General features: G+C 44.5%; 1 protein-coding gene across 4 annotated transcripts in view; it reads left to right on the top strand.

Moving 5' to 3' along the window:
• The first annotated feature begins 442 nt into the window (after positions 1-442).
• The window catches only part of LOC111250861 (uncharacterized), a 101,865-nt gene continuing 86,270 nt past the window's right edge, over positions 443-16,037 (top strand). For 2 of the 4 annotated variants that reach the window (XM_086990043.1, XM_022806763.2), the window contains exon 1: positions 2,651-3,086. Coding sequence is in view for 2 of the 4 variants with exons in the window: in XM_086990044.1 (XP_086846170.1) it covers positions 3,061-3,086 (26 nt within the window). In the remaining 2 variants the exon portion in view is untranslated. Of the gene's footprint in view, positions 1,229-2,650; positions 3,087-16,037 lie in introns of those variants that run through there. The other 2 variants (XM_022806765.2, XM_086990044.1) reach the window with 2 other exon arrangements.

Below are 16,037 nucleotides of genomic sequence, written 5' to 3'. Positions count from 1 at the left end.
GATCCTTGTCGCGCCCGCATAGGTCGAGTCGTCTATGGCTCTTTCCTGTTACTACTTCAGCTGGCAAGGCAACGAATGGCCAAATCCACCATGTAGACACACTAGACGATACAGTGCCACCACATACGACCCCTGTTATACACGTCTGTTTTGTATCCTAGACGGCCTCAGATTTTAGGTGCTTGGTGCCAGCCAGCAGCAGCAGAAGCAGCAGCAGATACGGCAGAAGGGAGCCGCGATAACCAGACGGGACGAACAACGACGACCGACGAGTTTCTTGGCGCCACAAGTCCAAATAAAGCCCTATCAAAGGTGAAGCGTGATTGGCGCTCGCGCCGGCTAAAAGCAGTACCCTCTCCCGAATTGGCCCTCGCTCGGCGCGAGCTTCAACACTCGAAGCAGAGCTTGGAGCTCAGTTGAAGTGTGCTCGTTAACCTGGATTGGTGGTCGAGCAGAGGCGTCTGTTGGCGAAAACGAATAAGTTGACGAGAGCAGCGGACAGAGAAGACATCCTACGAATGTCTCTGCTGAGAATTACTGCAATATAGCGACAGCATGTGCCAATGACAAGGATCGATTCTACTGTCGCGGAAGTTAAATCGAATGACAAACATAAACGCGATTGACAACCTCACTCTTTGGGGCCGGCGTGACTGCGTTATGTATTCTTGTACAATTTGTCTTCAATGTTCTATGGCCGACCCGGTAGTGAACCTATTTCTGTCAGGTTGGTAAGCATAAAGAAGCAGCGACAACTATTGCTCATTACTGCCCGTGCAAATACTGCAAGCTACAAGATTAAACTTGTACAAGTTCCTCTGCGGTGCTAGTGAACGTATACTTCAGTGACTGTGCGCGGACTCGGATACTGGCATCGGGAGCGCTCATAGACGACTGAATTGAAGCGCGCCTGGAGTGGCCGACGGGCGAACGATAGCGAGTCACCGATGACGATGCCTTTCGTCGAGCAATAACTGATAAGATCCTCTATTCTGTTTTATGAACGCGATCCGTTTGGAGGATAATTTGAATTCGAGAGCCTCGTCGTTCGGACTCGACTGGATTGTAATACATTTCGTGAGCTCCATTTATCGTGCACTTTATTTGTTTACTAATCGGCACGATATTTTCCTGCTAGTAGTTTGGTGGTGGCGTGGCTCGCGTGAAGCACGACGCGCTGGCAATTCGATGCGGCCCCTTCATTGACCAACCACATGCCAGTATTCAGGTAAGGGATCACGTATAGACACTGCGTCGGTATGATGCACGTACCCATTTAATCAAGGCAATAAAAGCTGTCGACCTATTTACAGTCCGCTAGATGGTTCGAATGGTTGGTTTTTACGTGCGTAAAGTAGAGAACAGAAACGACGTCAGCCAACGAAGGCGGATGTAGCGCGGACAAGTGTTTCAGTACTCGGCGAGCGTTGTAGACATGCGTCTAAGCTGATTTCCGGAGTCCAGACTAACTGTAAATGAAAAGAAGTTTTTCGCGTGTCCGAAAGCCCAACATTTCCATAAGCGAAGAACGTGTACTTTTTAAGGGTACGCCATTTTTAGTTGCACACATGAGTTCACTTGCAAAGACTGCTTTCGATCGGACACGGGCTCAACGGCCGTAGGGTTCTGATTGCCGATAGAAGCAGGTCAGTGATTGCCGACTGCATGTTGTTTTGCCCATAGAGAGATTTCAATAATGACATCTAAACCTGGCCTAATTGATTTTTCTTAGCTTCAGTTTATGTGAGGGTACGTCTTTATTTTCAAGTTATTATCTTCTCGGTCGAGTGTTGGATAATAGTTAGGCATTTGAGAACCAGGACATTGTCAGATAGTCCAAGACGATCGTTTTGTGTGTGAAGACGTATCTGGAGTGCGACAGTCGAACAACTGTTAATACGGCTGCAAGGCTGGCAAGTGACTTCTTTAATTGCAGTAATTATTTAAATACAAGTCAACAACCTTACGTCCATCGACACTCGTTCGGGTTTCATGCGCCCGTTTACCAGGAAAGGGAGTTTATACTACACGAAAGTTTGTTGGTTCTAGAAGCTCTCTCAGAATTTCACCCTGTTTATGAATGTATGGCCAATAGAAGCTACGACTAACTTGACATAGATGATGCTTAGTCATTATATGATACGTCAATTGTATACTTAGTGAGACAAGTCTAGCTCACGGGGGTCGCGAGGAATGGAAATAGTTGTAAAAACAGTTCTATAACTCGGGAGAGTTTGTTGCTGACTGGGAAAACGCGCGAAGACATCGATATGTAAGAGGTCGTCGTAGAATCATGGATTTATCCTTTTCGATTGCTTTTTATAGCGCGTTGATAATGTGTACGCAATGGACGAGCGAAGGAGCGACAGAAGTAAAAGCAGCTTTGAATGTTACTTGCACCACCGCATATCAATGCTACATCTCACATGAAACTATTAGTAACATGTAGACCAAGTGATGACACCTAAACTTTAGACGGGGGGTAGGGGTAGGGGGGATAACGTACACATTTCTGACGCAAATCGAATAAAATACTTGACTTCGTTCTACCTGTAACGTAATTAAATGGACGATGTTTGCATATGCCGCACGTTTTCGCGCCTGCACGTGCTGCGATATGCCCAAGTCTTCTCCCGTTCTATTCACAGTCTGCGCCATGTTATGAAGTGGAGAGCGTTTAAGAGTTGGGCACACACTTGCAATGTTATGGCAACAATTTGTTGTCAGATCGAATTTATAGCAAATGATTGTATCATAGATGCGACGAACTATTGTGTTAGGTTCCGGCCGGGATCGGCTGACCGATTATGTTGGCCAAATAATCGGCCGGTCGCCAAAACAGGTCAAAATGAATCTTTGCTGAATACCAATGATGCTTTCCTGAAAGTGACCGTCGGTGATGAACTTGGTAGTAATGGTTTATTGAGGTGATAATGCTCGTGCTGTGTTGTGACTTTGCCGTAAACCGCAAATGTACGAGTAGAGGCTATTAGTCTATCAATTTTCTCGGCTTGCCAGTCAGCCAGACAGTTTCTCTCATGAACAAAATTTCCTTGAGATATGAGGCCACAGCATCGACCGATGAGGTGAGGCACAACGCATAGCAGAGCGCAAACAAACAACACGAAGAAAGCATTGACGATCTAACGTATTGAGGCTCTGGAAGGAAACTTTAGCCCGAAGTCACCTCCACACTTTTTCACGCTTGGTCTACACCTCTTGCTATACATACATATAGATATACATATATGAACTTTTCGTCTGGTGGCTGAAGCATATGTCTATATAGGGGAGGTCTGTCTGTACCCTTTATGTACGAGATTAGCCTTCTTTGATACCTATGCAAATTCACACTCTCGGAAGAGTATCACGGATGTGCGCACCACCGTGCTTGCTGCGGCCGTGACTATCGGTGTTAGCAGCACTGGCAAGATGCTGTACTCCCATTGCAACTTCTTCGAATCGAGGAGTGTGCAGGTTAGTCCCTTGGGTCGTATCGGAGCAGATCAGACGTTCTATGGATTCACCGTTCATGTATTAGTTCGTCTGAACTGAGTCGAGTGCAACAACGGTAACAACTCAACAACAACACTATCCTGTGCTAATCCTATGGAAAGAGTTTAAACCTTTCTAAGTGTGTGATCCGATGTAATCAGACAACGCTTTTTCAGTATAAATTGGCAGACCGCCCTCTAAGAAACTCCCGAGACAATTCCCTTCATGCGTAACTAACTGATCGGTGCTTTGCACAAGGGCGCGACTTGTAGGGGAGAGAAAAACAATGAAGAGGAAGAAGCAAGAACACATGGGATATGGCTGACCGCTTGATCCGACTTTTTGGAGCCGAAGTGTTTGGCCGTTGAGCTAACGAAGCAGATCTTCTAGACGACGAGTGTATATATATAACATTATATATTAGGAGCTTTAATTTCGATCAATAATAATTGTGTTAATATCGAGAGATTCATATCTTAGTAGCAGGCTTATAATTCCTATTAACTTAAAAATGGGCTTGGAAATTGATGAAGCAGACGGCTTATTCGAATCAGTTTACTTAGATATTATGGCCACTGTAATCGTTTGCTGTGATAGTTCGTCACATATCGGCTGTAACTTATTGTTATATCATAGTGTTATATCATATTTAATATAATCAGATATCCTCTTTTAGCTGATTCTGTTGTGTCACCTTTGGTTACTGTCTTTGTTCAATCTAGTAATCCAAAATGTAAGGACGACTTTCTAAACTTGAATTATTATGGATATTACCGAACTGCTAGATAGGAGAGCGCCATTAATTATTCATTATGCAACAGCGAAGCGACAACGCTCGATCTGAAAGAGTTTGTCAGAGCAGGTCGATTGCAGGCCACTTGCGGCACTATCCGATACTGACTAGAAATTTCGATAGCTTTCGTATCCTTCCCACGTTACAACTGAAGGCGACAAAATGCTATTTCACCACCACTATTTCGAAACCACCGCGACTTCGACCACTATTATTACTATCTAGGAGTACTCTACGTCCACTCGACTTCGTTCTGTTCTTCGTAATATCGTGCTCGATGCCGGCAACGTCGACGATCTGCACGCCTGTTCGCCCGCGGTCGCTTTTCTCCGAAGATGCTCTTAAGCATCCGAAGCCGCCGAGGTACTTCAATTGCCGCTTCGATCCGGTGTTCCCTTGTACAGCTTCTCGTCAGACTCCACAAACTTCAGACCTTACCTCGTGTTCTACTGCTGCTCAGATACAGTACAGGCTACGGTGTCTACCGCCGGGAACCTGCCCGCTCAGTGAGGTGTACGGCGGCTGGCAGTGCACGGATTGAAGATCAGAAGTCTTGCGGAACTTCAATTTGTTTTCTTTAACAAGTCGTGTACCTACATATGTATAAGCGGCCGTTTTGTTGTGGGCGCACCGTAATAGTAGTGAGCTGTGTAGGACTAACAGATTCAACAACGGCAACGGTCGAATAGTCCTTTTGTTGTTGCTGCATTATCATTGCGTGTCTGCAGAGAAAAGCTTGCTTGTTCGCTTGTAAGTCGGCGTTCCAGGGAGAGTCATTCTTTGCACTACTTTGCACTAGTTTGTTGCCGCAAAAAATATCCCTTTTTAGCGTTAGGGAGAACAAGGGAGTCGGCGGAGGGTAGCGGCGACGAGGTTACAGTTTGACCGTTGCTGCTGACCAGAACGGATCGCAAACTAATGATCAGGGAATAAGCTTCCCTGAGGACTGTATGTATCACAGGGTCGAGCTGAGCCTCAAGCCGCGAAACGAAACAACTAAATGAGGACGAAGAGTATATTTCTTTTAATTTTCTTTCTATTTTTTACTAATCATAAATTGATGGCGCGGGCTGGCAGGCCAAAATCTGCAATGCAAACTACGAAGCCGGCGTGTCCTTCACCGGTATATCATCTTCAAGCCGAATATATCGGCTTCCCATATTTTGATATGCTTTACCTGAGATGATTACTTAGAAACTTTTTTCCCGCATATCTTCTTCGGCAAACATTTCCCACCAACAGAAAAACCAGCCGAAGGCTAATAAAAGATGAACAATAAGTAAATTATATATATATATATATATATATATATATATATATATATATATATATAAGCATCATCCTTGCTAATTAAGCAAGTCAGTTTCGTCGCCGACAAAACGCTTATTCTTCAACGTATCCCTCCGTTCCATTGAATCTAAGCAATGGTCTTGCTTAGCTGCATTTATCGCAACATCCAAAGGTTTATCATTTCCTTGGTCATTATTTCGCAGTCCATGCGTGCTACGCACGTTTATTATAACCAACAGTTTGCTAACCCCATCGTATTGTGTCAGAAGCAATTTCAGACGACGGCTAATCAGCCAGACTTGTTGAACTGTGGTGGTAAACGGCCGTAAGGGTTGTTTGACTATCGACAGAGAAGATTCCTCTGAAACTTATCACTCGAGGATGACCGAGACAAGGTGGCGCTCATCTAGCCAGCTCTGGCTGAGCGACAGGCACATGCGAATTAATGAGTTACTACCTATTTTCCATGGCTATTGTGGGTCGTGACGCTGCTGCTGCCGCAGTCGCTTACATGACCAGCAGTTCCTGAGCACTAGGTTGCTCTGCTTTGAGTGGCGTTCTCTGCCTTAACGTGGCACGCGATGCGAATCTTCTCTCCTCGGTGGCCCACCGTAGACCGAAGGCTACTAGGGCTGCGAGAAACAGACAGTCACCTAACGCTACAGCGTAATCACAGCGTGCCGTCACATATCCAAGACCCGCGGCTTTGTGACAGGCTGAACCGAATTGAGCAGTCGATATTTGTAGGCAGGAGACGCCGTTAGGACGCCGAATATGCAGTAGTTTAGGTAGAAAGAAGAAGGGGCAGTTGCAAAACGTGTCCCTATTTAGAGACATAAGAGCTCGGAATAGATAAGGATGGAGGAAAAAAGAGAGCGCGGGGCAGTTGGGCAACGGGAAACGGAGGGAGGAGAAGAAGCAGATAGCGACAGCAAGGGAGAAAAAGTCTCTCGCTGGACGTACCATGCAAAGTAAGAAAAACAAAGGAAGGATTGGAGCAAATAAAGGGGGTGCCAGCAGCAGGGCGGTCAAAAAACATCGGCGTTAAATTTGTTGGCTCTGAGTGAATTTGCAGAGCTAGCAGCAGCAGCAGCAGCAGCAGTAATAGGAAGCAGTTGAGAGGGCTTAATGGGAATTTACGTTCATACAATTGTGGTTAATGCCAGCTGGAAGTGTTTGTCGGAAAAAGATTAGGGCTTCTATCGCAGAGTACTAGGCCCGTAAAAATAATTAGATATTTTCTATTTTTTTTTTTAGCGACTCATTCGACAGTCTTTTATATAACTTTTTTCACGGCACGAACAAACCTTACGAACATAATCGATGGGTACTGATACGTATGCTGATGTTCATGATTTGCTTATGACTACCATTCCTTGTAGCATAATATTTTTTCTGTGTTTGCTTGGTGCCCTTATGCTTTTCATTACAGTCAAACAGCTATCCACAGTACACACTTACTGCCCGCTAATGGCTGTTGAAGATGGCAGAATGTCAACATGAATGACTGATAGAAAAAAAGCGAGAGTTTTTAAGTGGCCATTTGTTGTATAACCGTGACGCCCTGTTGTGGGTTGTCGCTCACGTATGCGAGGCCTTGGTAGGACTATACGGCGCAATGCAAATTTGCTCATTCGCAAATGTCTCGTTGACACATGAGTCTCTGACGATTGTTGATCACTTTGAACCAACACCATTCTATAATATCTACTGTATTTTCTTTAACTTATTATTACTAACATCATCTCTTCGATATATGCATTATCTGGCCTGTATTACCTTTCTGTCTTATAACAATGTCTACTTTCGGTTCGTTTCGTCTCGTTGTTTTCGACGGGAGTCTATTTGATGACTGTCCAAGGCCAGCTTGAATTTGGCGCCAGAGGCCAATCTGGGCGTCATCATTGTGACTTTAGCGTACCGTAATTCTGGTTATTTTTAGATTGATAAGTAATACGGCACTATTATTGAAATGCGGATTTACCATCTGTATCTACGCGAATCACATGTTTGCTGTTTAGCTGTGGCGTTTCATGCAAAAACGGCAGAAAACGATGTAAGAAACTTGGGGGAAGATAACATTTACTTAGTGCTTGGTATGATCAATGTATTGGACTTTGCTGCTTTGGACTTATTATTTGAGGCGTTGTTTTCGATAATATATACATAGCACCGTATTCCTATATAGGTTTACCTACTGTTTCGAAAACATTCGACTTCTCTGACTTGTTTACAATAGTTTATGCTTGCGCTCTTTCTATACTTGCTCGTTATGGCGATTCTAACATTTGGCAACGTAACCTACGCTTGGCTGTAGCATCAGCATTGTTCGGACCTTCTTACAACGAGAGGATCCGACGGACGTGTTCGGGGGTGAGCGATCGCCACAAAGCGCTTTGCGACAAAATTCTATTTACGCACCGTGTTTCTAAGGGAAAGGCTTACGACGCTACAACGCTATTCCTATATATACACAGATATACTGCTATGACTGTATTGTACAAGTAAGCTTTTTGTAATTACTATGATTGTCTTATTGCCAAACACATCGCCATACGTTTTCGTCTAGCCAATGTTTATTCCGCTTAACGCGGCCTCTGCGCGTAAATGCAAGCAAATCATTGAAATGCTTAACGGTTGTTTTTCCCTGTTACTCGTATGGTTTGGTTAGCGAAAGCTCTCCTTCACCCCTTCCTCATAGGCCGTACTGATCATCTGCTATTGAAAGCTGCACTGTCACCAAGCGTTGCGCCCTGTCGATTCGCCGAACGTCCGCTATTCCGACCGTCTGCTACCGGCAATCTTTACGGAGTCATGTGTTTTCTGAGACGGTGAAACCGGTAGCTTTTGACTAGGCGTAAGATACATCTGTGCGGTGAGCACTAGAGGGCGTGACTGTGGGGATGCAAAGGGAGGAAAATGATAAATGAAGGATCGCAGACTTGCGAAAACTTCTGCTTGATTAGGACAATCTTAATGGCAGCAATGACTGGTCGTAGAAACTTACGCCATTATTTGATTTAACGAACCTGTGTTTGTTTTCTCTATCGCACCTTATTGATGGCGTGGAAAAGTGAACCACAGAGGTATCCGGTGTGTCGATAGCGTAGTAGTTTTGCTACAGCATCAATAGAATAGTAATGGAGACATAAGTGCCTGCAACGCATGTTGTGTTCGTGGTCTGCGTGGATGATGAATTGAACGTTAACTTAAATGATGGCAATTCGCTTTTGCCCCTGCTGGATTTGCCCATTCGGAAATCGAGTTGTGCGGCCAAGCAAGAATTGGGTTTCTGGTGTCTTTGAAGGAAAGTAGGATGTTTTCGATTTGTCATCGGCCGATTAGTTTCAATAGGGAGTATCCCAGTCGCTTTAGGTGGTTGGCAGCTAGCCAACGCTCGAGAAGGAGCAAACTTACAATGGAAGTTGCATCCAGCGATGCGGTGTATGCATACACAACTGCATTTTACGTACACTTTTGCAAACTTGCTATGGCAAATAATATATCAATATGGGAAAGCAACACTTATAATAATTAGATAAAGGCAATTTCTTGTTACTATGTTGAGTACGGTATAGTAGTATCGATTCCAACGTAAGGGAACGTTACCAACAGGTCATCGGGACTGCCAGCAGATAGTTTTACCATTTGATGCTCTATGTAAAACGACCTCGACACTTGAAAAGCGTGAATGGCCGATAACGTTAATACTAACTTACATTTCGAGTAGCGGCACTCGCCTCTGCCGGGGTACTAATCAGTACCACTTACTGGGACTGAGAGATGATGATGCCTTGGCGACAGGGTACATTTGTGTATTGCTAGCCTTTTTATGGTAAAAGTTGCCGGCAGTAGAAGAAAAATTGAAGTTTATGTTAATGTTAGATGTAGAGATTCTGTCGCTGAGTTGGACGGAAAAATTTGTAGCCTAAATTGTTTTTGTCCAAATATAAAAGTCGCGGGACAGCAAGGGCCCGCCAGCTAACAAAACGCACGAGGACCCACTATTAGTGGATGGGTTGTCTGGAAGTAACTCACAGACAGCGGTGATAATGGAACGACGAGTGACAGCCTTTTGTAGATTAAAAAAATGACTACGTTTATCGGTGAGGACATGGTCCTTTAATTACTCACTCCGTAGATTCCTGGACAGTTGTTTTTAACTCTGGTCGTTTTATGTAGAACCATGTGAAGTGTGCCAGCGTGGTGGAAACTCTGGCAGTAGCAACAGCAGCAGCAGCAAGGGCAAGCAAGTGGTGTCCGAGAACTACTGGGAATTATTGCCTAATACGGAGGTCTGAATGAGACTCTTTTTTATAAGCTAAAATAATAAAGGGTTTTTTTTTTTTACGAAGACAACTACAATTACGTTTACATATTCTACCGGCGATTTAATTAGAACGAGCAAATTAATCCGTTTCAGAGTCGTCAGAGTATCACGCAGACTTGTAAAAAGCGCAAAAAAGCAAGAGTGGATGGTCAGCGATGAGCAGAATTATATGTGTCCATATCTATTTACTTTGTTGTCCCACATGTCGCGTTTATTGGAGATTTGTGGATGATTTTTGCTGTCCGGCGTCTTACTATTGTACACATCACCTATCTCCTTTAAATAGTAGAGCGTACATTGTGCACTATTTTAGTCTTAAGGCCACTGCTTTGTCAGCAGGGTGCACTAAACCCAGGCTGAATCTAGTGAAGCAGGTAGAGGGGTGGAGACACAATTGCGTCGATATAGTCACTAACAGATTCTACTGTTCTAGCTCGTTTGCCAGATTCTCGTAGATCTGTCATGGTTGGCGAACGTAGTTAGTTATATACATAATTATACGAATGGCAGTCGCTGTACCTCTAATTTGCGTAATGGACACGCCGATTGGGGCGCTGTCGTGCGTTTGTGTGGTTAGCATTACTCCGCGCCGGGGCGCTAATGGCGGCGTGGGTCGCAGTTGCCGGCTACTGCCGCTAGTGGGCGCGACTTACGTGCTTTTTGTGCGCTGTCTAATTCATTTTGCACTGCGTCGAAGATTTAGTTCCGACGGCGTCTGTTACGACTAACCACATACACTATTAGACAATTATGATTTCAGCTATTATAGTTTACTCGTAATAGTCAAAGGGTCGGGTTAGAGTCTTCCTCCTGCTTTTCTGTTAAATACTGTCTGGGTCCTGTATGTTACTGCCCTGTTGGCGACAGTTGGCTAGATTGACGTTGAAGTTAAAGAACACCTTCGGAGAAAAGCTGAAAGATACGGAATTGAGTGAAGACCAGCTTCTTTCCTTACTTCTCTGGGGGAGAAGAAATAGCCGTATGAGCTCTATATACCAATTGAGCATTGGCCTGATGTTGAGCTCTCATGAGACAATGAATATTATCAAAACGCAAGTACACTAGGAACGATCAACGTAACATAATAGATACAACGGCCACACACGCTCATATTATAACTCAGTGTTTTGCCGTGCGATGCCAGCTGCAAAAAAATAAGCACAAAACGTCTAAGCGAAGAACGCTAGCAATAATCAAAAGAAACGTTTGACAATTGTTACGGCGCCATTCGAATCCTCTGCTACTATAAACTAGATTGCTCTCGCCCGCTGGCTAAAAGTGGCCGTTCGGTCTATACGTTGGCTGCATTTCGTGTTTCAAGTCAAAGAAAAATGCAGTCCATAACGTTTTGGTTTGGGCATTGAGTCGACACGAATTTCTCGGTTGGACTTCACTCGTTCCCTAAATATTACAGGATAGGCGTATTACAAGCTTATGTCAAACCCTACTCCCAGACACACAGTACCACCACAAAATACATATATCTGATAATAAGTAGCATGTTGCTACCGTGAGTGGGTTTTAACGTCGGTGGAAGCTTGTTTCCGTTATTGTGTATAGAGTTCTAGCTACAGTAATATATATTTTTCATGATGACCACTGCCGCTGAGGTTACCATATCTCGACCTCATCGTTATATTTACGATCGAAATATCGTCCGTTTTTACAGAGGGTAGCATTTCTTCCAACGGCGATGCTATCGTGTCAAAAGTTTCAACGAAGTCGAATTGCGTCCGTATCACTTGATCGGATTTTGACCGTTTCCTACCGCGACAGTACAATGATTGTAAGTTCGCCTTTTTTGTTATTGTTGTCGTTGTCTGCACGCGTTCTCTGCTCTTACTTTGAGCATAATCATCATGATGATAACTGCGGCAGGACGAAACCAGTGAGAAGTGCACGCTGGTTCTGTACGACACCGACGGCTGGCCGAAGCTGATGCGACATTCTGATGCTGATCCATTGATCCTTGTTTCTTCCGCCAATTATCCCAATAGTCAGTCTGCTTGTGACGAGCCACGGCAGCAGGAGCCAAGGAATCATGCGAGGGTTTCTAGCAATAGTTATAGTACAGCGTGTCGCGTCTGGGGTAGCAGGCGTTGGGTGCTGTCGTTAGTCTTCCTCAAAATCATCACAGCTTCGGCTGTGTCCTGTCTTCATTCACTTTCAGTTAGGCTTTCCTTCGGCGGGCGGTTGTTGTCTTGCCGATTTTTCTGACGGCGTCGATATGGCAGCTGCTACTGACTCGCTACTGCGGCTATTGTTGTTGCCGCTCAGATGCTTCGGCTCTTGTAGGTGTCGCTCGCGTGCGCACGCCTCTTCCTGCGGCAGTTGCCTTTGTCGGCCATAGGCCTTTTTGCGTTCAATTTCGCTAGCCTTTTACTTTTTTTCGGATCCCTTCTTTTCTTCTGCTCCTGCTCATCCCCGATCTCATTGCGGTACGCCTATTACTGGTCGCATCCGCTGCCGATCGCTGGGCTAGTTGTAGCCGCACCATGCACGTAATTTCAACGCACATGGCCAAATGGCGCTAAAACTCTACGTCAGTGACAACGAGACGGTAAGACGAGACAAGTGCAAGTGAGGTTAGAACAAATAAATGTTGAGAGCGGATTAAACAGGCACACTACAGTTCAGAAAAAAAAGCTTTTTTTTTTCTTTTTTTTTTTTTATCGACTACGATCCCCCTTGACTTGCTGATTCCGGTGTATTCTACTGTGGCTAGGGTAAATATTATATAGCCAGAAATAATTGCCTTTTTAGTGAAGTTTAGCTAGTGCTGGTGTTGCTATGCAACGAAAGGAAGTAGCTCGTTTGTTCACTTTACCACTTACGTGGTCACCTCATACCGTTTATACCGACGTCGTTTATTAACGTAGCGACATATTCGCTCTGCAGTTGGAATGTGGCCATGTTCGACGGCGAAGATCGGGTCTGGTTCTCTTTGGTTGAACAGGCGATGTATAGTTGCCTGTTGAAGATTTCCCCTCGAATAGATAATAGGCCACACGAGATTTTTTTGCCACTTTGCTAGCGAGTTCATAATGACGAAACCTATAAACAAACCCGTAGGGACGCTCGGCTATCATAAACGTGTTGATATGTCTTGCGTGTTTGCAAGAAAATTTGCGTATTGCTAAAGCTAATGATAAAAAAAATACGACGAGGCCTTCTGTAGGTCGGCCCCTGCCATTGCTTTCGGTAGCTGAAAAACGATAAAAAAAACTGCGTTAGGTTCGGGGGCATTCAACCGTGCCCGCTGAACAGAAACAAGCCACGAACACAAGTAGAGCAAATAGATTAGTTTGTACGATTAAAACTACGATGATTTCGACACCATCAATACACGCACAATATGTTAAGGACATGAAGATTAACTGTTGTGGAGTGCCCAAAAACAGAGTTTCACAGCTAAACAGTGACCGCACATAGAGCTAATGGTTGCTTCCATTATCATAATCGCCATCACCGTCACCAGCAGCACGGTCCCCCTAAGAGCAAGTGACTTGACTGCGATCTCGAAGCGATGAACAGTCATAAAATCAATGCCCCCATCTGATCGTACTACCGCGGAGACGTCCGCAATGGTCAATTATGATAGTTTGGGCTTAAAGCGCCTGATCTGTCTACTGATTCTCGTTTCGTGGGCGGTGACCTCTGGACGAAACGCGACCGAGGTAAACGGTATTGTGACGTTCGACCCATAAGATTTGCGTACAATCATCAAATTGCTGAATAATTTTTGCATAAAGGAAAATGCGTATTCATTGTATTGGATGCGGACATTCAACGAATGTAGCCCACGTTGTTGGGAAGGCCACATTCATGATGTACGGACGGCTGATGAAGAATAATCAATGCAAGCTGAGGTTCTATACAAAAGGCCAGTCGGCACCCGTTAGATTAACACGGTTACAATTCACGGCACCGTGCGCTCATCGCGCGATAGAAGGCAATTAGGGGGTGCTGCGTAATAGAAAATTTCTAGAAATGCGGTATTGTCCATAGAAAACTACTCTCTAAGAGAACAGGATGATAATGCAACCTACTAGAAGTGATTACCACTATTGAAAAACAAAAGAATTACAGCGTTCGTTACGAATAGGGGCGTTGGTATCGCGACAAGGCTCGATTCACGAGTAACACGGGCGCTATTAGTGAATTAGGCCATGTTATATTAGTCGACCGCTAAGACTGTAATGGCCTGGCGGCAGATAACTGGTCAGTGCCCTAGTTTATACACACGCGGAATTGCAGGATTATTTAGGCCGACTTCGAATTAGTTTTTTTGTGTGATCAGCGACCTGTACAAAAGTTAGTTCGGCCGGTTTTCTTGTTACCAAAATTAATAGTAACAACTAAGATTTGCGGCCTGTTCATGTCCTAGCAGTTCACAGCGTTGCAGGCAAATCTCTAAACAGAGATATGATCCTGCACTTCACATGCTAACACGGGTCCACGTAGTGAGACCCTGGCCTCAGTCAAAACCCAAAAATTGTTCAGTATCCCAGCACACGACGACGGTCACTCTCATCAACCGGACCGAGTCTCCGCAAATTACTAGAGGAAATCAGAAGGAATCTTTGCCTATTTTCCTGTTCTTCTATATTTGTCGATCTTTTTCTATTCGAAGAGAAAACCTCCCCTCCGATCCACGCTGTCACGAACGAATTTAGTTTGCCGGAAGAACAACCTTGAGGACACTGACTTGTTGCTGATTTTGTCAAGTCCTTATCGATACGGGAGCCTTGCGTTCCTATAATACGCGTCTGATTTAGCATGTTTCATTCGATATCAGTAAGGCAGTGGCGGGCAACCAATTCTCGGATCTTCGTCCTATAGATAAGATTCGTTCGACTAATTCTGTTAGGAATTGGGCTTTTTCCTCATTATTTTTGAATGCTTTACGCTGGCAATTTTTTCAGTATCAACACCTTGGTGGTCTACTTATTTTGCCAGCCTTTACAACTATCGGTATTGATTTCATATTTTTGCCTGCGTCGAAACTGATGCCGGTGTCATTTTTGTCAATTTAACATAACCGAATTGTATCCGCTTTCTTCTGATCTTTGCCAATGTACGAGACGCTTTTCATTTTATTGGCGCCATAATTTTTTTATTCTCCGATCCATCTTGTCCTGTATCTTTCAGCCTTTTCTCTCTAGATCTACCGCCGTGTATCAGGAGATGTGATGACAATGATAGCGTAACAACGAAAAAAAAAAAAAAAAACGGTGCAAAAAATATATACACAGATATAATTACGAATGGCGGTAATATTGTTGACGTCGATGATGTATCGATGGCGTGGCAGGACCCGCTAAGGGCTTCCCTACTGACGAAATGATACCAATTACCGGCTGTAACAAAATCTATCTACAAGTGCGTCAGTAACCAATTGCTATTATCCTAAGTATATCGCAGCAGCTGTAGGGGCAGAAGGTCCGTTGGATGGCTAAGATTAGATTGAAGTCGCCGCCACGATCAGCTGACCGGGATGAACCAAGGTATGTTGCTGATTGAATGTAGTCAGTCTACGACTAATCCTGACGCACTCGCACATACGGACCGACCAATGGATACAAACTTTCCACCTGTGAGGCACAGTCACGTCTATGGCGTCGTGCGTTTCTTTCATGTGCGAGTTCCCAGATTTATTTTTGCTTAACGCTTCGTCATGCTCCTGTCGACGGTGTGGCTGTTATTGTTGTTAACACGTATCAGAGACGGGAAAGCTCATGTCCAATGATACACGACTGCTTGCTCGTGAATCACGGAATGGATATGTAGATAGATAAAGTGTGAGTAAATGTAGGTTATTATTTCTTAGTTTCTTAGCTTTCTTAGTTAGCAACCACAGCCGCGACCAACGTTGACACTGACCGTGCTAATTGTTGAAGTCACAACCAGCTATGGCAACCGATGTCGCCCTTGCCGTTACCACCAGTGTCATTAACGCTGCCGATGACCGTATGCAAACTCGTTCGCTCATTCACTGACCCATCTGAAATTCAATGCCTTTCTTGCGCGATGGTGGGTCGGAACCCAAAACGGAGTAATTATCTATTTCTTTGACTCTGTGCAGTATTGATTTTGTTGGCTTTTTTCTTTCTAGTGCACGCTCAAAGT

Source organism: Varroa destructor, unplaced genomic scaffold (genome assembly GCF_002443255.2).
Source record: "Varroa destructor unplaced genomic scaffold, Vdes_3.0 BEIS01000005.1, whole genome shotgun sequence".
NCBI lineage: Eukaryota > Metazoa > Arthropoda > Arachnida > Mesostigmata > Varroidae > Varroa > Varroa destructor.
Note: the sequence above shows the minus strand (reverse complement) of the source record. Positions and strands in the feature narration are given on the sequence as shown.